The sequence below is a fragment of the Mauremys mutica genome, chromosome 13, assembly GCF_020497125.1.
Source record: "Mauremys mutica isolate MM-2020 ecotype Southern chromosome 13, ASM2049712v1, whole genome shotgun sequence".
NCBI classification, from domain to species: domain Eukaryota; kingdom Metazoa; phylum Chordata; order Testudines; family Geoemydidae; genus Mauremys; species Mauremys mutica.
The window spans coordinates 11810516-11833948 of record NC_059084.1 but is presented as its reverse complement, the minus strand read 5'-3'; the positions used below and the strand labels follow the sequence as shown (position 1 = coordinate 11833948).

Here is a 23433-nt window from a genome sequence, read left to right as displayed (position 1 = left end):
CTATGTGAAAGGGGTCACCAGTACAAAAGTTTGAGAACCACTGGTGTAACCTCACCTTGCGTCCAAGCATTTAGGAAGAAATGGGGCTACTTGCTTCCTTACACCCTCTTCAAAGCAAGTGGGAATGGAGGGGCAAGGAATAGACAGAATCTTGGTTCCACACCTCAGTGCACTGGCCAGACAATCTGTGCTATCCTGGGGAGGATTAGTACTTTACTGCAGGTATATGTCAGCAATAAATTATTCTTCCTTTGGGGGGGGGAAGAGGGGAGAAAGGAGGAGCAGCAGCAAATTGGAAGCTAGGGAGAAATTGAGACTGAGGTATCCCTCTGAGGTATTCGTCAAACAACTATCCCCTCTCTTGATAGAGAGGGGCCCTGCTAGAGGCCTTTGTCCTTCTCTGTTCCCAGGCTTTGCTCCATCTCATCTGAACCTGTTTGGCAGATTGGCTTGAGATGAAGGTAAAATAACTCAAGTGAATATATCTGGCACTGTCTCTTAACAACACTTAAGTGTTTGCTGAGGGAGGGAGCTTTAGCCATTTTCTCCTTCCTGCTTGTTTTTCCTTATTAAACCCAGCCAATATATTCATACAGAAAACATCCCAGTAACTAGGTCAACATACAGTATTCATCAATTACAGAGCAGCCCCAAATCCATCACAGAAGATTAGCAGTGATTTCCAGCTTGGATAGTGTGAACCAACCATCTTACTGGCAGGTAATTTTTTGCCAGTTGTGTAGCCTATGATTGTTTGGAGGCAAAAAATTCTGTTTTTTGGGGTTTTTTTGGGCTGTCTTAAGAATCATGTTGTCTTACCATAGTATCTAAAAATACCCATCGTGCTGTGTGCATGACACCTTCATGATTTGAATTGCCTCTCCAATCAGGTTTGATCACAGATAAAGTAAGCTGAGCCTACTTCCAGTAAATTAAAAATCTTCAATCAATGGGCTTTAGCGTCAAAAAATTCTATAAAATAATTAATAATAATGAGGACTTTGTATTTACACAGCATTTTTCATTCAAACCTCTCAAAGGATCCTACAACCATCAGGTAGGCCATATAGCATCCCTGCTAAGTATTTCTATACCCATTTTTGCAGTTAACTGAAAGTGAGTAACTTGCCCTACCCTTTGTGATGTTGCACTCCATATATTTTATGGAAATATGCTTATGAGTGTGAATATATCATAACTGGAATAGGCTTTATGCAAAAGGTCTCTTGTAAGGTCTCATACCAAAGGTTATAACCTACTGAATATATTCCTATTTGTATGTATGTATGCATGTATCATTCTTGTATTTGAAGCTAGAAATATGAAGTATATCTCTGAGGTCCTATAGTAATTATGCAGAGTGGGCCATTAATGGTGGTTTACAATCTTGTGGCTCCCATTGACTAGGACAATTGGTTGTAAATGGCTCTGTTTACTTACAAACCTTCCTGTATATGTAGGCCAGCCCAGGAAGAATGGAGGCTGGGGTCTCTCAGGACATGTGACCACGTCACATGATACTGGAATCCATCTTAAATCTGGTACTTTTCCATTTAGAAGAAGGGTTGGGGACCCCGAGAGACAAAAGATTTCCCCCTTGTGCCAAAACTATAAAAGGAGGTGGAACAAGACAAAGGAGGCTGCCAGTCATGAGAAAACCCTGAGTTTCCACCTAAGATGTCTGCTGGAACTAACAAGGACTGTACCAGGGAAAGGATCGGGCCCAGACTAGGAATGAGTCTGGTCTGTGAAAGAAGCTTATTGGACCATCTCTGAGGGTGAGATTTTACCTGGAATCAGTTTCTAAATGTATTAAGTAGATATAGAATATTATTGGAAGGGACCTCAGGTGGTCATCTAGTTCAACCCCCTGCTCAGAGCAGGACCAATCCCCAGACAGATTTTTGCCCCAAATCATTAGACTTAGACTTGCGTGTTTTTGCTTTATTTTGCTTGGTGACTTACTTTGTTCTATCAGTTATTACTTGAAACCACTTAAATCCCACTTGTTATACGTAATAAAATCACTTTTGTTTATTAATGAACGCAGAGTAAGTGATTAATACCTGGGGGAGAAAACAGCTGTGCATCTCTCTATCAGTGTTATAGAGGGCGAACAATTTATGAGTTTACTCTGTGTAAGCTTTACACAGAGTAAAATGGATTTATTTGGGGTTTGGATCCAATTGGAGGCTGGGTGCAGGAGGCAAGTAACTTGCTGAGCAGTTTTTAGTTAAAGTCTGCAGCTTTGGGGGCATGGAGCTGACCTGGGTCTGGGTTGCAGCAGGCTAGAGTGTCTGGCTCAAAAGGGCAGTGTTCTGGAGTCCCAAGCTGGCAGGGAAAACGGGCTCAGAGGTAATCTCAGCACATCAGGTGACAGTCCAAAGGGGATCTCTGTGACCAAACCCGTCACACCCTCCCTATCAGAACTATCATCTTACTGTATCAACTACTGTCTTTGCTCGGCTGGCATGTGCAGGCTTCACTGCCCATTAAGCCTTTTCTCCCACAGGCACCTATGCACTCATGCTAATACATGATACACATTTTCTGAAAAAAAAAAATCAGAAAGCTACTATCTCTATTAGGTCCCTCCCACCTCTGCTGTGATGCCTACAGGGGTGAGAGTGATAGGACTATCCAGAGAGTTCAAACTCTGTTGCCCTTCCATGCACACTGCTTGAGGGAGAACAGCATAGGCTCCGCCGGAACCACAGGCATCTCTCCCTGATCATGCCCATGACCTGCTCTACCCACCTTCGATACATGGCCATGCAGCATGCCACCCTTCTTCCCTCCCCACAAAATATTATCTTCTTTTGCATAGCAAAATTGGATTATTTCTCTGCCATGGAACCCTCCATGGCATTAGAGACCAGGGCAAAATTTGCCCTATAGGATGATTTCTTATCCTTACTTTCAAGGCTCTTCACCCTTTTGCTCTTGCCTGCATCACTATTGTCATTTCAGCCCACTCTCAGCATCTCACTTTGTCCTCCCTAACAGCCAGAACACTTTCACTTCCCAGTGCCAGACACCCTCCTTTTCCTCCTTAGAACTCACTTCTTTCATTCCATACAAATCTCTGCATTAGTTTGAATGACTTCAGTGAAGCTACACTGGTATACACCTGCGGAAGACTGAAGCCCTGGTATCTTACATACCAAGTGCTGTGCAAACATATGGTGCTCTATAAACAACAAAAAACCACTAACAATTTTCTGAAGATCGTTGTATTTACAGAACACTTTAATCTAACCAATAGCAGTTTTTCTAAAGACAACTCCCCCTTGTTTAGTGTTTTCAGCACATGCTGCTATTTGTGCAAGAGTCAAAGAACTACCAAGTTGAGAAAGCAGAAAGTTTTTCATTTATTTTGGCTAACCTAGAGAAAAGTTGGAGTGCAGAATCTGATTGCCAAACCCAGAATGAAGATACACAAATGGGAAGAGATAGTAAAGGTTTAACTTAACTGATGAAAGAAACAAGTTTCAAGGATGTCCATGTTTCCTTGCTTTTATCAGTGTTAATCGTTAATCAGGAAAAGAGTTCTGAGAACAGAGGGTGTGCGTCAACTCTTAGGAGTTAAACTCAGAGGATGAAACTATTAAATCATTGTTTCAAATACATTTGTGAGTGACAGGCCCAAAAGGGTTAAAATTCAGTCTCCATTTGGAAATGCCCTCAACACAAGCACACAAACACTGCAAAAATCAGCATTAATGTGTTCTGGCCAGCAGTGGTCCCACACATGCAAGTTATTCCTACTGGGATCACAAACCTGCATGGACATTGGAACCATTGAGCAGACATGGGATAGGTACAAAAACACATGAGCAATGCCTCTTGATGTTAGAGTTCAGGGGAGTCCACAAGGGGGTGCAAAACTTCATAGGATCCAATTCTGAGCTCACACTGGAATAACTTCACTGACTTCAGTGGACTCTCTCCTAATCTACACCCACATCCAGACCCTATTCCTTAAGATCATTTTCCTTCCTACAGTGAGATACCATAACTTGTAAAGACTACAAACTCCTCTAACAGTGACCTCTTTTGTCAAGAAGAGGTAACGTAGCTGTTGTATAAAAATGCCTCCCAGGCTGCTTTTCTGCATCAAGGAAGCCCCTCGTAAAAGTCTGCAAAAACACCAAGTCCTCCTTTAAGTTTTTTTTTCTTAAAACCCATTGTAACAGGGCTCACTCACTCCTAAGGTGCCTTCTCCTGGCTGCTCAGGGGATTAGCTTTGTCCAGGTCTGATACCTCATCCATCATTTGCTCTTGCCATGACCCCTCCCACTCTCTGGAACACAGCACACTTCCTCTTTATGACTTGGTTGCTTCCCTCTTTGTGGCTTGGCCCTCTGGCTAGATCACTATGAGTCTTCCCCTTTTGGGGGTTTCAAAGTCCCACAGGAGAAACCACCCCAGGAAGCCTTCAACTCTACTGCCCTGACTGTACCACTTCCCCAGTGGCTGGTAAGGGAACCTGTGCCCACTCTCTACTCTGGGTTCCAGCTCAGGGACCCTCTAATCAGCAGTTAAGGTCTTCTACAACACCCCACCTTGCTGTCATTTCCCTGAGCTTTTCCTGCTCTGCCCTGCTCAAGCGTCTGCTCCACCACTCTTCTGGGCAAATCCTTCCTTCAGGGTCCCTAGAGTTTCTACTCCCATTCTGTGTTACCTCCTTTCCTGCACTAGTGCCCAGAGAATGGTTGTAGCCTTCCTCCTATAGCCCCTGGCTATAGCCAGCTTCTTGGCTTTATACTAGCCCTGCCTTTTCCTTCTCAGCTGGGCTCAATCATCAGTCTGGGATTACTTAGGCCACCTAACTTCCCTCAGGTGTGGCCTATCTGGTTAATTGGCTCCTTCTCAGCCTCATTAATCCTTTCCAGGCTAATATGGGGTGAACATGTGCCATGATGCCTCCAGATAATGGCTAGGCAACTGGTGTGCTGTGGCCCCTGCTTATTATACTGTTAATAGCTATTATCTCCTGTTATCTTATGCTTCCTCAGTCTCTCATTCATATCCACCTGTTGCCTTTCATCTTAGATTGTAAGATCTTTTGGGCAAAGATTGTTTCTTATATGTTTATGCCCAATAAAATGGGGCCTAGTCTTCTAGGTACAACCACACTACTAATTAATATGTAATAAAGTGTCCAAGGTTAGCGATTAATGGGTTACTTTGTTTTCCTTGATTTGCGTTACAGAAATCAGTTAAGACTCATTTGCACATAATTTTTTAAAAAAAGCAGATGTAATAAAAGTTTTTTCCTCCTTAAAATAAATTGCATCCATTTGTTTGAGTGGTGCTAGATTTGCAGATCTGAACATTGATGTGCTGTATTTATCAACAGAATAGATGCAGTAGAGCTAATATTCTGCCAATATGCCTTCACTGTGACCTGGAAGGACCACCCGTAGGGAGAAGAGAATATTTTGTCTCCATGGCCCATTGGATTCCCTGCACAGACTGTCATTAACAGTTCACTGGTTAGTTTTTGTGGTATGGACACATCTCAGAGTCACCAAACAGAAATGTGTTTTATTTTTAAAAAAAAGCTAACTCACATTTGAATCATTCTTGTTACCTTCCTGCTAATAGAAATATATTGGGCTGTTTTTGTACTGTACAATAAATTCTGCTGCATAGGAAAAGGGAAATGCACAATCTTCCCTTGACTGTTTTCGAGTCTGAATGCAGCTTGTCCCCTGCCTCCTAATGGTGGCTATGCCATCCAGCCAGGCAAAAAAGAATTTATTTACCAAGCAAATAGCCTACTCAATAATGCCTCGATAGAAAAAAAAAAAACAACCAAAGCCTCCTCCAATAGAAACGAATTTGGCTGTTATTGTACAATACATAAAATTCTTTCAGCTGGCCAAATAACCCTTAAATCAGTGTTTATCAGTAAACACTTGAAACATTATCACTCAATTGCTTTTTCTCATGTTGATTTTTATGAAGCAGTCAGGTTCAGGCACCCAGCAGCTGTGTACTGCCTGGTACAGGTACAATGTTTGCCTTCTGACCTTTATAGAGCTTGGCTTTTATTTTTGCACGGTCAGCTTCTTTATCCTGTCCTTGTTTCCACTATTACACAGAGCGTGAAATATTCAGCCAAGCAAAATATAGAGCAAAGATTATTTGAAACAGAAAACATGCGTAAATCCTGTTTAAATGTGTCTGTGCTGGTAGGAAAGTAGAAAATAGGTTTTAGGTGAAAGGAAACACATTTATGTAAAGGCTAGGAACAGGTGAGAGAGAGCGTTAGTATTATTATTTGTATTACAATAGTCTCAGCCAAGATCAAGATCCCACTGTGCTAGGCATTGTACATACATAGAGTAATAGAAAGTTCCTGTCCGGAAGAGTTTAAAAAGCTAAATAGACAAGACTGTGAAGAAATGACTAATCTACATAGACAAGAGCAAGAAGAAGGAGTATTACCCTCCCCATTTGGCACATTGGGAATTAAGGCACAGAGAGATAAACGTGCCCAGGGTCACAGAGGAAGCCTGAAGCAGAAGTATGGATTGAACCCTGAATCCCTGTCCTATATTTGTTAACTGCTTTTTCTCTACTGCCTGGGGGGTGGCATTAGGAGGTTTGTCACCTGTCCCCTCCTCATGCAGGAAGTGGGAATCCCTGACAATGTCACCGGCTGAGTACACAACAGCTATGTGGTAAGCCTGGATTTCCATCACTGGCTGACTCCAGCAACTGTGCCCTTACTTTGTAAACGTAAGTCTCGGTGCCATCTGGACTTTGTACAAATTGACCAGAGCAGCTACTGGAAAGGGAAAGGGAAATGCACAACCTTCCACTGACTGTTTTCCAGTCTGAGTGCAGCTTGTCCCTTGTCTCCTAATGGTGGCTATGCCATCCATCGAGCCAAAAAGAATATATTAACCAAGCAAACAGCCTAATCAATAATGCATTGATAGAAAAAAAATCCACCAAAGCCTTCCTGGGGCCGCTTTGCAAGACTGTGATCGCAAAATGCTCCCAAGTGCCACCCAGCATCGCCTCTGTCTTGTGGGGAGTATGTTTAAGATTGTGGCTATTCATCTAGCTCCTTGCTGTAGCATTAGGAGAATGCCAAGCACCTTGATAAGGAGGCTATGTAAAGCTGGATGCTGTCCAGATACTTAGAGCCCTGCAAATTTGTGGGTATCTGCTTTATATCTGAAGACCAGATGCGGATACAAATTTTGTATCTATGCAGGGCTCTGATGGTAACAGCCCAGTGGGCAGCTGTGAGGAACCAGGGCACAGATCCTGCACCTGCCTTGGGCTGTGGCTCCCAGGTCGGGGAGAGCTGCGCTGGCAGCTGTGGGAAGCCTGGGTCCCTCCACCTGTCCTGGGCAGAGGGGCTGGGGGGCAGGGATAGATACTGGGCGGGGGGGGGCAGGGACATGGGCCGGGGGCTGCTCAGGCCCCCCGCCCAGGGCACGTGGAGGGTCCACCACGGCTCCACACAGCTGCCTGCCTGGCTTTTACTGTGGCCAGGCTGCCCCTTCAAGGCACCCCCTGTTGCAGCCCAGTCGGGGAGAGCTGCGCTGGCAGCTGTGGGGAGCCTGGATCCCTCTAACTGCTCTAAGAGGGGGGCCTGCAGGGCAGGGGCAGGGACAGGGGCTGGGGACCATTCGGGCCTCCTGCCCAGGGCAGGTGGAGGGATCCAGGCTCTCCACAGCTGCCAGTGCGGCTCTCCCTGACCCGGCTCCAGCCTGAGGGGAGGCGGCTCAGAGCTGCAGCCCGGCCATGGTAAGAGCCGGGTTGGCAGCTGTGGGGAGCTGTGGTGGACCCTCCACCTGCCCTGGGTGGGGGGTCCGAGTAGCCCCCGGGCAGCTCCACAGGTCCCCCTCGGCCAGGCCAGCGTGGAGCCCAGCTAAGGGTGAGGCAGGTCTGAGGGAAGGCCAGAGGGGCTGGGGAACTCCAGGCTGGCAACTCCCCAGGCTGCAGGGCCTTGCCCAAGGCCCCATAGAGGCACTGGGTGGCAGAGAGAGGCAGCAGATCCAGACCCAACCTTGCCTGTAATGAGTGGCTGACACTGCAGTCTGCCCCAGGGCGTGGAGGCGAGTTGGTGACTGGCCCTAGCCTATAACTGAGGCGAGGTAGGAATAGAAGGGGTGGGGGTTCCCCTGGGTGGGGAGACTCTGAGACTGCAGTGGTATTGCCAGGGGGCAGCATCCCAAACATGAGGGACACTGGGGCCAGCGGCAGCAGGACACCAGCCTGCAGAGGGTGCTCCAGAAGCTGGAAGAGCTAATTCCCAGGACAACCAGCAGGCAGTGCCGCAGCGGTGAGTCACGCATGGCTACAGGGATCTATAATCACCAGTTCCTCCAACTCTCACACAGAGGTTCTCCACCAGATTGGCATTGCGGCATCTGCCATGCATTGTTTACAATGAGTATGGAATCACCATCATCTCGGCACGACAGCCAAGTTCAGGATGTATTCTCCGTATCTTCTCCCTATTGCTGTACAGTTGCGAAATACAGACACTATGCCTTCAGACCAGGGAAAGCTGGAGGCTTTCTATATAAAATGCCAATGCCGTATATTGGGCATAAAGTGGAATGACTTCCTTGAAATGCAGATGTTTATGGTCATGCTGGTCCACAGACCAGAGGGGCAGCAGCACAACATACTGCCCCTAAAACAAGGCTCATGTAATAACCAAGCTCTCAAGAAGGTATTAACAATTTTTACTGGTAGGAAGCTCAGATAATCTCCTCAGTTCCATCAGCCAAGAGGGACATGGATCCATTTGTGTCACTGCTAATGCATTTTCCCCTTTATCATGGATTTGCTTATATTACATTTTCACGAAGCTTCAGCATGGGCAGCGCAGAGATGAGAAAGCGAGAGTGGCAAATGCAAATGAAAAAACAAATCCACCATATTTCCTGGCACAACTATAAAACTAGACCAAATGTTTCGATATCTTCTGTCATTCTCTTGGCTCTCTCAGTAACTCAGCAGATCTTACTTCTCAGGCAATGTTGTGCCAGGTTGAAAACTATGCAGCTTCAGGGATTTTCCACCATATTAAAGTAACTTTACAAGCAGCATAAAGCAAACAATGCAATAACATTTATGATGAGAAGAAACAGGTGAGATGGGGAAGAACTGTAATGAAGTCTGCAACCTTTTCTCTCTCTCCAGAGAGGCCCTATTCTGCAGTCCAATGCAAGGTTTTGCAGTCCAGATGTATTTCATATGCAGTGCACATCTGGGTTTGCAATGCCTTTTCTGTGGGGATAGGAATGCAGAAGGCCGAGGGCCAGAACTTCCCTTTACTTCAATGGAGCTGGGCCCCTTTGCACAGCTGAGGATCTGGCCTTGAGAAATTAGAGGAAGGATGCTTTTGTGATTTCTTCATGTAGCGAATTATTCCAGGTATTTTCATATTAAAAAAAAAGTATGTGACACCTGTTTTGTTTTAAGATGTGGACTGGGTCTTAATGGAGCTGGGCTCAATACCTGGCTCTGCCACAAACTCCCTATGCAGTCCAGATAAATTGATTTTTAAAAATCTATTGCCTTAAAACAAAACAGCTATCACACCAAACCTTTTTTTATTTGACAATACCTGCAATAGTTAGCTATTTGAGGAACTCAGAATTTCCAACTCTATTACAAATAATTATGTGCCATTAGTGATTTCCAGATCTTTGTTGCACCTATGTCCATTTGTAGTGTTGAAGCTAAAACTGTGTGTGTGTGTGTGTGTGTGTGTGTGTGTGTGTCTGTGGGTGTGTGAGAGAGAGAGAGAGAGAGAGAGAGACATTCTTTTCTTGAGTACCTAAGAACATTTAATTTTATTTTATTGAGCTCTGGTAAGTCACTCCTAAACTGAAGCACTCAAAACCTCTAATTTGAACAGCCTGACTGGTGTCCATCAAAGCAGACATCTTGAAAACACAGTTTTCAAGGCACTTATTGAACACTATCATCTGGAAATGTCAGATTTGCACTCATTTAAATAATGTGACAGCTTCCAAAAAAGACACCTGATGAGCTTCAGATTCCTGTGTCACAAAAAGTACAGAGAAGAAGTAGCAAGAAAATATTCAATCTACAGGATTTGAATTCTGCTATTAGATGTGATATATTAAAATACTCTTACTATTAAAAAAAGTGTTTTTCATTTAAAACAAAACAAAATGTACACTTGAGACATTTTTTAAAAAGGCCCTTACACTTTCCCCAATGATTTTATTGCTGGTGAAATTTGCCAGCTTGATAGTCCTGGACACTGGAGTATTCTGCTTAGCTAAGACTACGGGTGGCAGCAGCAGTGCAAGCTAATTGTAGTTGTGCAACATGACCCAGTAGGGTTGGATTGTCAGGGGGCTGAATACCCTATGGACTACACTGGGAGTTGTGGTGCTCAGCACCTCTGAAAATCAGACCTCTTTAGTGTCTCAAATTGAGCATCCCCAAAGTGAGAAGAACCATTTGGAAAACCATGGTCCTAGTTTTTCTATGCTCCAATTATCCTACTGGAATATGGGTACAATACTAGCATACCTCACAGAGGGGTTGGGAGGCTTAATGGAGTATTTATAATGGGCTTTAGATCTTCTGGCAAGAGGTGCCACCCAAATACAAAGCATATGCTGGTTATGGATTGACACTGCCCAGTGTATGGGCATTCATATTCAAATTCTGCTGACATCAAAAGTGAAAAAGTTTGGAAGCCTTAATGTAACATGAAATGGACATAGGTTCACTCAGCAGTGCCATCGATTTAGCTTTGCACGGATGTCACTAAGATGAGTCTGGCCCATTGCCCTTTTCTACAGATATACACATTTTTATTTTACTCTCTCTTGCTTGTTCATATAGACACAATACAGTGATTTCTTATGTGCCCACCACCACAGCCTCTGGCTACAAATACATCATTAAAAATAATATACCCCGTACTACTGACAATAGGCAGCAACAATCACCAGTTAACCTCCTGTCTGTGCCTAGTGATGACTTGGAAACAGCCCACGCTAGCTCAAGCACACGATAATCCTTGGGTAAATGCAGTGTGCCCTGGACTATGCTCTGCAGGTTTGCAAACTTGGCCCCCTCACAAGTTTAAGAAAAATCCTCAAGAATTTTGCTTATTCCATTAGGCAAACATGGAGGTTTCCTGTGAGCTGAAATTTACAGAGCTCCTTTTGATTTGCCTATTAACTCCTGTTTGTCAACATCCTCAACCATGTCATCAGTAAAGGCAGCTTAATCCCTGGAAGAGGTTTTCTTGGCTAACATGTGTTTGCTGTATTGGCTGTTTGGCTGGATCTGCAGAATCTCTTTTTCTCTCCCTGTCTCTGGATGAAAACTGTCACCTGCAACCTAAGGTCTGGGTGAAACTCTCCAACCTCAGGGCTAAAGCCACTATATGACAGTTGTGTGATGATACTGAAGCCACATAAATACACATCCCATCATCCCAATCCTGGCCTGACCCCGAACCATCGCCCCCATATTCTTGTTCCCCACTGCCCTGCATAGGAACTGTAATGATATTTAATACAATACACAGTTCCAGCCATATACCTCTAGCAAGGGCACAATGCTGCATATTCTTGAGCACCACCTACTGACAATTTATCTATTAACAGATGTGCACGGATGGGGTGGGAAACCATATGAGGACAGGACAGGAAAAAGCTCTATTAAGACATATAAAGCTTAGAGCGGGTTGGAAAAATTCCAACAAAACATTGCCAAATCAGCACATTCTGATGAAGCAAAGTCAGAACATTTTGCAGAGTCTGATTTTGCCAAAGTACTGATGGAACCCAAGCAGGGTTCCACCTGTAAGTGGGCCCAAAGCATGGGCAACCTTCCTCTCAGCATTAAATTGCTTTTAATTTTACCTATCTTAATGCATTTGTATCTCTCGGAGCAATCTTTAGTATCTCTTATCCACTCCATGCTTTACCAGCCTTTGGTTTTATCAGGAATGTTGGCCTTGCTACGCATCAAGGACATCTCCTGTTACTTCACTATTTTCTTTCCTTTGCTTGCACAAAACACAATAAAAGACTTTCCCAGGAGTGTACTCTTTTCTTTCTGTATTGCTGTTTCTGCCAGTCACTCACCAACTAACACAAGAGACCCTTCAAACTGATGGCATTTTAAAGGTGGAGGTTGTGGGTCAGGTTGGAATTTTTATCTACTATACAGATAGGCTTGGCATTGCACAGTATTACTATTCAGGGTTTGAATTCCAGTATCAAGAGATTAATTGTCTGTAACAATGAAGTCTAACTAATGGAAATCTACTTGGAAAAATATTACTGAATGGCATAAACTTGAACTTTTGACAGCTTCTGAATTCCCCTACAAGCTTGTAACTAATTAGCTAGGCCACTGACACCAATTTTATTACTTCATAATACTCAATAGCCTGACTAAAGTGAGATCCAAGATTTGCTGTCCTAGAAACTTTATATATCTATATCTATATATATCTATATCTATATGTATGTATATAGGAGTAAGATGGAAAGACCATGTCATTCAGCGCTCAGCATCTCTGCTGGGACTGGGGGTGAAAAGGTAGAAAAGGAGGTGAAAAGTAAGGTGGCAAAATTTGCAAATGATACACTATTACTGAAGATAGTTAAGTCCAAAGCTGACTGTGAAGCATTACAAAGGGATCTCACTAAACTGGGTGACTGGATAACAAAATGGCAGATGAAATTCAATGTTGGTAAGTGCAAAGTGATGCACATTGGAAAATATAATCCCAACTATACACAGAAAATGATGGGAGTCTAAATTGGCTCTTCCCACTCAAGAAAGAGATCTTGGAGTTATCGTTGCTAGATCTCTGAAAACATCTGCTCAGTGTACAGCAGCAGTCAAAGAAGCTGTCATAATCAATGTTATAATGCCACTATATAAATCTATAGTACACATACACCTTGAATACTGAATGCAGTTCTGGTCGCCCCATCTCAGAAAAGGTATTAGAACTGGAAAAGGTATAGCGAAGGACAACAAAAATTATTAGGGGTATGAAACAGCTTCTGTCTGAGGAGAGATTAAAAAGCTTGGCGTGCTGGGGCCTGGAGCCGCCCCTGTGCATACCAGAGTGGGAGGGCACATGCATACAAATCTCAAGCTTCTCTTTATGAAAAGCATTTTCTCAGAGAGTGTTTCTCAAATACAGCCACCAGGGGCTTTTCTTGCAGCCACAGCCTTCTGCGCAGTGATTGGAGGGGTGGGAGAAAAACAGCGGCCCCTCCCCTGGGACCGCCAGGATGGGTTTGGCCTGCCCACCTTTGGAGCCACAACGGCAGAGGAGCAGACAACTGGTGTGAGTTCCCCACCTTCCCAGGGAAAGTGGGGCTCTGGCTTCCGGCTTCAGCCCTGGGGCGGCAGGCAGCAGGCTCTGGGCACGTTCCAGCTGCATGGCAGCAGACTCCAGCCACAGGCTCTGTCCCCCTCCCCCACAGCTGCAGGACCTGGCAGGCTCCATCCTCAGACCCATCCACCCCATCACCCCTGGCCCCTACTGCCTACCTCCTCATCTAAGGTTTAATTTATCCCCCAGCTTGCCAGGGTTGAGTAAGTCTGCTGTGAAAAGTGATATATGTATGTTTGTTAATATCACTTTTCACTGCCTCCCAGCTAGCTAAGAAGTCTGCTGTGAAAAGTGATTTTAACAAACGTATTTTTCACAGAAGCAGACTTACTAGCTAGCAAGTCTAACACAAATATGCGACCAAAAAAGCAAAAGAAACAACAACAAGACAAGGACATGCCATGAACCTTCTCTATGTTTCTATTCTGTTTAGGTCTAGTAAAGAATAGAGACAACTGTACATTATTTGTATTATTCAGTCTGCAAAAAAACCCTTACATAAATAAATTACTATGATTTGGATGTGTATATGTTCATATTTATATGTTCTTCCTCAAGTTAATTAAGTATTTTAGGAAAAATTGTCATAGCGGCCACCAGCAAGAGTTAGTGGCTGTACTCTGAGGCCACCAAAAAATTTGTTGTGAGAACCCTTGTAAGAGGTGGACATCTAAAGACCTAAACATAGCAAAATGCATAGGGAGTTATGGGCCAGATATATCCAAAGAGTTTAGGCCATACAGATGTCCTCAATTGTCTGATTTGTGGGCAGGATTGCATCAGTTATAAAGACATGTGCAACTGAATGCCTGAACTCTGCAAATCTGGTCCTATCTCTAGGAACCGTGCAGGAATGAAATACTTTCACAGGGTTACCTTGGGGTCAATCATTTCATCAATCAAATTAATATCAATTAATGACAAAACAACTGCTGTTGCCTTACATATGGAAAGCAGAATTTTATGTTATTCTTTTATTAACTTAGAGAACTGCTATTAACTCTTCCTTGCTAAACACAAGGAAGTTTTCTGATTTTTCTTGGGTAGCAATTTAGATACAGCTTTACATTTTCCATAGTAACTCTGTTAAATCAACAATAACAGAAGTTTTTTTAGGTGCTCAGACAATTGCTGATCTGTCACTGCTCACTCTACTGGGAAGTTACAGAATGTTGAGACTATCTGTTCTGTACACATGCAGAGCCCTGGCTTAGCGAGACAGAGCTTTTGCTTATATCTAACACTATAATACATCAGCAAGAATGATTTTGGCATAGCTTTTCAGAACTTCATGCACAAACTTAAAACCTCCAGGTACATGGATATGTGAATAGAATGTGAAATGCTCTCTTTTATTCCCCTGCTATTACTGCTCAAAGCTGCACTTTATCCCCACATCAGGCAGTGTTTCCAAGGTGAGTAAACACACTTTGTATGAGGCTCCAGTTCACAGCCAACTAGCAGGCGCACACATACTAGATGTGCCAGGCTGTCTATTATGCTTTACTACCCTTGGTGTTCTAGTTTCAGCCACTCATTGCGCACAACCTTTCCCACACATTGAGGAGTTACAACACTTTTTGCATCAGAGCAGAACTAGTTCAAAGATTGTCCAAACCAACAAGTTTTGTAATTGCTTAAAGCAGCAAATCCAAGGGCTGAGAATCTCAGCTTCGAGCATTCATTAATCAAGCCTGTTAAATAATTACCTCTTCACGGCTTCTTGTCAATTGTTCATGACGATAACTGTCCACGACACTGTTCCAAGAGCCATCCTGTGATGACATGGGGACAAGCCTGCTTCACCTCAGCTGGTGGGAAGGACTCCAGCATCCGAGGAGTATTTAAGAGAGGTATCCTCCTTGGAAGTAAATGATCACAAGAATAGTCCAAAGTAGGCAAAATCTGAACAGGTAGAAGAAGCAGTGAAATCCTCTCTGAACTCTTTTACAGGAAAGTAAGTGGAGTTTCTATATATAAATTTTATGCATTCTTCTAGAGCTTTAAATTCCATATCTATGCACAGGTTTGATTTAGATTTATTACCATAAGCACACAATTAAATTTATTACACATTCTTTTTATTACTGAATGTGTTTTTAGAAAAGCATATTCCTTCCATTAGGAATTGTTGAGTAATATGCTAACAGGCCAAATGTTTGATCTTTGATTGCAGACAATATCCACTGCCGCCTACAAATAATGACTCCCCAGCTGAAGACTCGACTGAACATAACCTCACGACTCATCCAGGGGGATCTGAAGAGCCTGTCTCAGGAAGTGAGATACTTCATTGAAAGCAATGCCAAGCTATGCCAACCTGCTAGAATTCATATCTGTGACGGCTCTGAGGAAGAGAACAAAAACATTCTGGATATCATGGTAGAACAAGGCATGATCAAGAAGCTGAAGAAGTATGAGAACTGGTAAGTAACAGACCTATGTAAAAGAAAGTCAGGGTTAGACCTGAGAGAATTGTGGTATATAATTTTCCATGAACATTTATATTTAAAAGGGCATTTCATTTCAACCATGTTCAAAACCCTTTAGTGTTTACTTTCCATGAGCATTTGAGTACTCAGAAAAAGCGCACTTTATCCTTGAATATTCACCCAATGCTGATTTAAATGGTATTATTCAGTTGGAATATTCACAGTTTACAATTCATTTTTCTATTACATAAATCATCCAATTCAGGAACAAAAACCATATCATGTGATCTGCGTAGCACTTTAAGTCTTCAAAATGCTTTGCCAACACAATGGGTTAGGTTCTGATCTCACTTAGGCCTTGATCCTGCAAACACTTTCACCTGTATTCAAAGTGTTTACAGGGTCTCCGCTTTAGCCAGGAGTCGCTCTATTGATTTCTGTGCAAAACTGGCAAAACTCTCGATTTATACTGGTGTAAATAAGACTAGAGTCAAGTCTTACATCTCCTGATGAGTTATTAACCCCATTTGACTGTTGGTGAAGCTTAGATCAAGAGAGATTAACATGTAACTATACTACAGCTAAATTTCTTAAGTCATGACACCATCAGTTCATTCTGCAATATCATAGCTATTTTGTATGACAGAATACATTACACTGATCCTTTATCTGAATAAGCTGTGGCTGCCTGGAAAGATATCTGGATGTTATGGGCTCTGTCACCTTACCCACTGTAACTCATTTTACCCTATTGTGCCTTCCCTGTAGTGAAGGATTAAATGTACTCTACCTACCACTTTTTAACGATCAAAACACAATTTCCTAATTTTTTTTTTTTAATAGTTGGTTGGCTCTCACTGATCCAAGGGATGTGGCAAGGATTGAAAGCAAAACAGTCATTATCACTCAGGAGCAGAGAGATACCATTCCGATCCCTAAAACTGGAACTAGCCAGCTGGGTCACTGGATGTCAGAAGAAGATTTTGAGAAAGCCTTCAATGTCAGATTCCCCGGGTGCATGAAAGGTAAAAAGAAAATTCACATGATACTTTCATAATAATAAAAACACCAGTAATAATAAATAATAATCTAAAAATACAAACACATTTGGCTAAGATTTACAAACTTTGGCACATAAGGTTAGGCACCTAACTCATTTTATCAGGTCTTTCAGTCTCAGAGCTCTGCATACATATACGCGGTCATTCTACTACCCATTTTAAAGAAGGGCAACTAAAGCTTGGGTGACTTTCCTGAAATCAACAGAGAGTCAGCAGTAGATGGAAAATTGAGGACAGAACTCAGGAATCCTGACTTCTTGGGTCAAATTCTCTTCAATGGAATTCCACCGGTTTACACTAGCAGAGAATTTGGCCTCTTGCTCCTTCTGAGACTGCTAGACAATTCTACCTACACAGCACACCAGCTTTTATAATTTTAAAACACAGAAAACTACTAGTAGTTAAAAACAAAACCTTTTATTACATAACCTGACAAAAAGGAACACTTCAAATCTATAAATATCCTCTGGAACCACCTTGCAAAAGGTGGGGAGCTTTTAAGGAAGTGAGAAAATGTAAAGGGACAATATACTTTTTGATGATTATTCTAACAATACACTGTTTTTCTTCTTGGTCACATGTCACTCACGTGGCTCTGCTCCTACTTTACAGGACGTACAATGTATGTCATCCCCTTTAGTATGGGGCCCATTGGGTCTCCTTTATGCAAGATTGGGATTGAGTTGACAGATTCACCATACGTGGTGGCCAGCATGAGAATTATGACCCGGATGGGAACAGCCGTCTTGGAAGCCCTAGGGAATGGAGAGTTTGTAAAATGCCTTCATTCGGTTGGGTGCCCTTTCCCACTAAAAAGTAAGTAATCGTATTAACCATTAACTCTGGCTAATTCTCAGACATGTGTGTTGCACCTATCTTGTATCCTTGGCACACTGAAAACTGCCAGTGAAATCAATGGGAGGATTTGGCGTGTGCAAGAAAAGCAGAGTCAAGTCCAAGGTGAAGGAATTATGATTTAAGGCCTTTCTACGGGGCAGATTATTCCCCAGATGCCCACTGCAGGGTTTCTGAAGCATCTGGTACTGGTCAGTGTCAGACACAGGACGCTGACTAGACGAACCTTTGGTCTGACCCAGTCTGGCAATTCCTATATTCACAAGTAGTGCATTGTGTTTTGCAGAACCACTAGTAAACAATTGGCCCTGCAACCCAGATTTGACTCTGATTGCTCAGATTCCTGATCGCAGAGAAATCATCTCATTTGGCAGTGGTTATGGAGGAAACTCCTTGCTGGGGAAAAAGTGCTTTGCCCTCAGGATTGCCAGCAGAATTGCCAAGGAAGAGGGCTGGCTTGCTGAGCACATGCTGGTAAGAGCCGTTAAAATCAGAAGTGCATTTTTTAAAGCAATTAAACCTCAAAACAGCTCAGCGTGAATATGCCATGACTTGATACAGTATTAGGGGAATTACTGTCTGGCATGAATGTTACTGTGATGTGAGATATATATATCATACAACCAGCTTATGTAGAAATAGGGAAGTACCTGTGTTGTTGATCAATAAGCATTTTATAGAAGAAAATATAAAAATAGGGATCTAAGCAAGATTTCCATCTGCTTGTTTAGGCCCTGATCTTGAATTACGTTCCATACAGGCAGACCTCAGTGTCTGTGCAGATCCCATTCACTTCAGTAAGGATACACATGGGAATACGGATCTACATGCATACAACAGCTTGCAGAATAGGGTCCATAGTTCGTAAAATTGTCTTTGATATTAAAAGCAGACCTGAAAAAAACTCCTGAAAATATGCATTTGCTTTTTCAAATGAATGGCATTTGCCTGTGTTCATGCCCTTCCTGTGTTCACTTTCCACTCTCATTTGAGCAATCAAGTTTCACTAAAATGGTCCTGCAAAGTGAATTTCCTAGTTACACACTTGAGTATTCACGGCAAGGACATTTTACATTCATTCGCACACGTATTTATGCCACGTTGACCCACTCAGGGAACTGAAAAATACCACGTGGCTTACCTGATCATCCATCACAGCTCAGCAACACAAAAATATTCAAAGTCTGAATATTTTTAATCTGTAAAGTAAAGTAAATTGATCTCCCTCTAACTCACTCTCCTTCCCTCCCCTTCTCCTCTTCTTAACCTCTCACTCTCCTCTGGCTCTTTCACTTCACAATAAAAGTATGCACTAGTCATTCCTATCATAAAAAAAAAAATCCCACCTTTGACCCCACTTGCCACTCCAACACAATAATAATAAAGTTTGAATAAATGTGTGAATAAATTTGAAAAACCTGCGATCTGCTCACATGCATTCCATGAGGGGACACTTTGTCAAATAAAATTCTATCTGCAGCAAATCCAGCATGTTTTATTATTAACATTTACTGGTAATAACACAAGTGCAGGAAAAAATAAGCATATTAAACAGAGACATTTATTTTTCAATAGATCCTGGGTATCACAAACCCAGAGGGTGAGAAGAAGTACTTTACCGCGGCATTCCCCAGTGCATGTGGCAAAACTAACTTGGCTATGATGAACCCAACTCTGCCAGGATGGAAAATTGAGTGTGTTGGGGATGATATTGCCTGGATGAAATTTGATGAGCAAGGTAACTCTTCTTACTTTAAGGCTGAATTGCTCTAGGGACCAGTCCTGCTCTCATTAAAGTCTGTGGCCACTTCCCTCTGACTTTGATGGCAGCAGGATCTGGATCCTACTCTGCCAAGAGCTCAAATGGTGAGTTGGGTTTTGTATCATTGTTTGGTATCTCTTAAATTCCAGGTAATTTAAGGGCAATCAATCCAGAAAATGGATTTTTTGGAGTTGCTCCTGGGACATCAGTAAAAACAAACCCCAATGCCATAAAGACCATACACAAGAATACCATCTTCACCAATGTAGCAGAAACCAGCGATGGAGGCATATACTGGGAAGGCATTGATGAACCACTTGCACCAGGAGTGACACTGACTTCATGGAAGAACAAGAAGTGGACTCCAGGGAATGGTAACTGTGCATGTTTGGGGGGCTTTTTAAATTTCTCATCACATTTCACATTAACTCCGCAATCATGAAATATTTTGGTCTGTACAGGGGAGACTTGCGCCCATCCCAATTCTCGATTCTGCACCCCTGCCAGCCAGTGCCCAATCATTGACCCTGCCTGGGAATCTCCAGAAGGAGTGCCGATTGAGGGTATAATATTTGGAGGCCGTAGACCTGCTGGTAAGAGCTGCAATAATGTGTATCAAGACCAAAGCCCTAGCCACTGTATGCCTAAAACTGTGCTGGCAACAGTTGAGTTTAAATATGATTTTTGCTACTGTGGTGTCCCTGAGCAGTGAGAGCAGCAAAATAACTAGGTTAGTAAACCACATTTTAAGAAGCGGCCTATGATTTTTGGGGGCCCAACACCTTATAATTATCTGTATTATGTTAACACCTAGGGGCCCCAACAAAGATCAGGGCCCCATTGTGCTAGGCATGGGACAGATAGTTAGTAAGATACAGTCCATGCCTCAGAGCCTGGGCTTACAGTGTAGATAGCCCAGACTGAGAAAGAGTGGGAGAAATGAAGTATTATCCCCAATTTATAGATGAGGCTGCCTACTGGACCAAGTTCCATTCAAAATCTGGCCACAAGAGCAAGAGATGTCCACATTATGACTTTTAGCCCTGTGGCTAGAGCACTCACCTGGGAGGTAGGACACCCAGGTTTGGTTCCCTCCTCTGCTTGATTTGGAGAAGTGATTTGCGTCGGGGTCTCCCACCTCTGAAGGGAGCACTCTAAGCACTGAGCTATGGGATATTCTAGGGTGGTACTTCCTCAAGCTCTCCAATTGAAGTTGTTCAGTTTGGAAAGCTAATTAAAAAGTGATTGGAGTAGGGGGACTGGACCCCCAGATCTCCCACCTTTTAGGTGGGTGCCGTAACCACCAGACAACAGTATCAGTCTCCCTTTCGCTCTCTCTCTCTTGCTCACGGACTCAAAGTATTTATACACGGTGGAACAGCTTCAAATACTTAAAGATTCATTGGGTCAGAGAGAAAGAGAGAATTCTGACCTAAATTATTTTGCAATAAGAGAGAGGGGGAAAAATGAACTGAATTATATAACAGGAAAAAGAGGGACTGAATTCTATAGTAATGTGCATACTGCTATAGCATATAGCTAAAGCTGCTATAGCAAAGACTTTTGGACCTTTAATTAGTGAAGCTATTTTGTTCTCTACAGGTGTGCCTCTAGTATATGAGGCCCTTAGCTGGCAGCATGGCGTATTTATAGGAGCAGCTATGAGATCTGAAGCAACAGCAGCTGCTGAGCACAAAGGTAAATCAAAATCTAATTTGCCTTTCCATATTAAAAGTAGTCCTTTCTGGATACCCAACAGTGATCACCTGTAAATTACTATACGCTAAAGTCTGCTTCTTGGGAGTTAATTTTGTGAATTGTGCAGTTTTCAAAATACAAAATATTCTGCTTGGAGCTAAAAAAAAATTTCTAATCTAAAATTCAACACACAGCAAAACTCCATGTGGGTAATATGGAGCAAGGACACAGTGTGACCACCAGGATGCCGGAGTCTGAGTTGAAAGACTTGATACTGAGGCATTGTGTGATCTTAGACAAGTCACTGAAGTCTTCTGTTTTGCTACAGAGCACATGTTGCATGGGCAATGCAAGCTAGTTTTGGGATGCCCAACTTCAGACACTCAGGGATGAATTTTCAGAGTTCTGACCATCCGCACCATCCATTTACTTAAACTGGAGTTGACCATGCTTAGCGCCTCTGCAATTCAGGCTCTGAATCAATTTTTGCCTCAGTTTCCCCATTTGTAGATTTGGGGATAATGCTTAACCAGATTCTTAAAGCTCTTCTTGCTGACAGGTTAAAATGTTGTATGAGGGCTAAGTATTATCTTACTTTCCACGTACATTCTTTTAACAGGAAAAATCATTATGCACGACCCCTTTGCCATGAGGCCTTTCTTTGGCTACAACTTTGGCAAATACCTTGCCCACTGGCTTAGCATGGCACATCGCCCAGCTGCAAAACTGCCCAAGATCTTCCATGTGAACTGGTTCAGAAAAGACAAGCAAGGAAAATTCCTGTGGCCTGGTTATGGGGAGAACTCCCGTGTCCTGGAATGGATGTTCAACAGAATCAGCGGAGAGGCTGATGCCAAGCGAACTGCTATAGGCTACATCCCTGCTGGCACAGCCTTGAACCTGAAGGGCCTAGAAGGCATTGACATGACAGAACTGTTTGATATCTCCAAAGAGTTCTGGGAAAAAGAGGTAATGGAAATCAAGAAATATTTTGAAGAGCAAGTTAATGCTGACCTCCCTTATGAAATAGAAAGAGAAATTCTTGCACTGGAGCAAAGGATAAAACAGCTGTAACTGATCAAAACAGTTCTGAGTCCACACATAATGAAGATGACAGGCACACGTTACTGGAAGCACACTAATACATTGATAGGTAGGAGGGCAATGCTGAAAAATATAAACATTTTCATTCTAAAAAGGAAAATCAAGGTTGTTAGTCAGCTGGAACTCCTGGACATCCCAGAGGTAACTTCCAGCCCATGGGTTTAGTATTACATGTGCAAATGACCCTTAAGACATCTGAATGATCATTTGCATGCATAATTACTATAATTCTGCACGCAATCACATGTACAGATTACTCGGATACATTTTTGCATGTGCAATTCTGAAAACACAGACTCCAATGTTTTCGAGAATGCCTGTTTCTGTTATAATGAGCATTAAAGACCCAGATGAATTTGTTTTTACCTTAGGCCTGGTCTACACTAGGAGTTTATGTTGAATTTAGCAGCGTTAATTCGACTTAACTGTGCACCCGTCCACACCAGGAAGCTAATTAGTTCGACCTAGAGGGCTCTTTAGTTCAAATTCTGTACTCCTCCCCGACGAGGGGAGTAGCGCTAAATTCGACATGGCTATGTCGAATTAGGCTATGTGTGGACGGAAATTGACCTTAGTAGCTCCGGGAGCTATCCCACAGTGCACCACTCTGTTGACGCTCTGGACAGCAGTCCGAGCTTGGATGTTCTGACCAGCCACACAGGAAATGCCCAGAGAAAATTTGACACACTCCGGCGCCTTGTGGATGTTCTGCAGGACCACAGGCAGGAGGACAGAGCCCCCCTGCACTGTATCTGCAACCGCCCTCCCCCGCCACAAAGTCCCAAACCCCCCTCACCCAAAGTAACAAGAAGGAGGGGCGACAGGGGCCATGAAAACTGTCACTGCACCCCTGCAGAGTGCACAAATACAAGAAGGCTCTCATTCCCTAAATGTTGAGAAGTCCTTCCCTTCCTGGCTCACCGAAGCCCCAATCCCAGTTTCATCCCCTAACTGTGTAGCTGATTATTAAAAGTAGTTTGCTGTTTATTACTATTTCCGTCAAGTTTTTCTACAGAAGACTGTCTGTGAAGTGGGAGGGGAAGGGGGTTGTTAATTGCATAGGACAGTCACCTTTACCAGGGTACAGACATGGGGGCAGGATCAACAGCAGGTCACACACACAGTGCA

General features: G+C 43.1%; 1 protein-coding gene across 1 annotated transcript; it reads left to right on the top strand.

Annotated features, from left to right (window-relative positions):
- The first annotated feature begins 15275 nt into the window (after window positions 1-15275).
- On the top strand, window positions 15276-22796 carry PCK1 (phosphoenolpyruvate carboxykinase 1). Its single transcript, XM_044986667.1, has 10 exons — window positions 15276-15350; window positions 15570-15819; window positions 16669-16850; window positions 17499-17702; window positions 18028-18215; window positions 19317-19479; window positions 19653-19877; window positions 19965-20096; window positions 21106-21201; window positions 21821-22796. The coding sequence occupies exons 2-10, from the start codon at window positions 15596-15598 to the stop codon at window positions 22273-22275; spliced, it is 1869 nt and encodes a 622-aa protein (XP_044842602.1). The 5' UTR covers window positions 15276-15350; window positions 15570-15595; the 3' UTR covers window positions 22276-22796.
- Window positions 22797-23433: the final 637 nt, after the last annotated feature.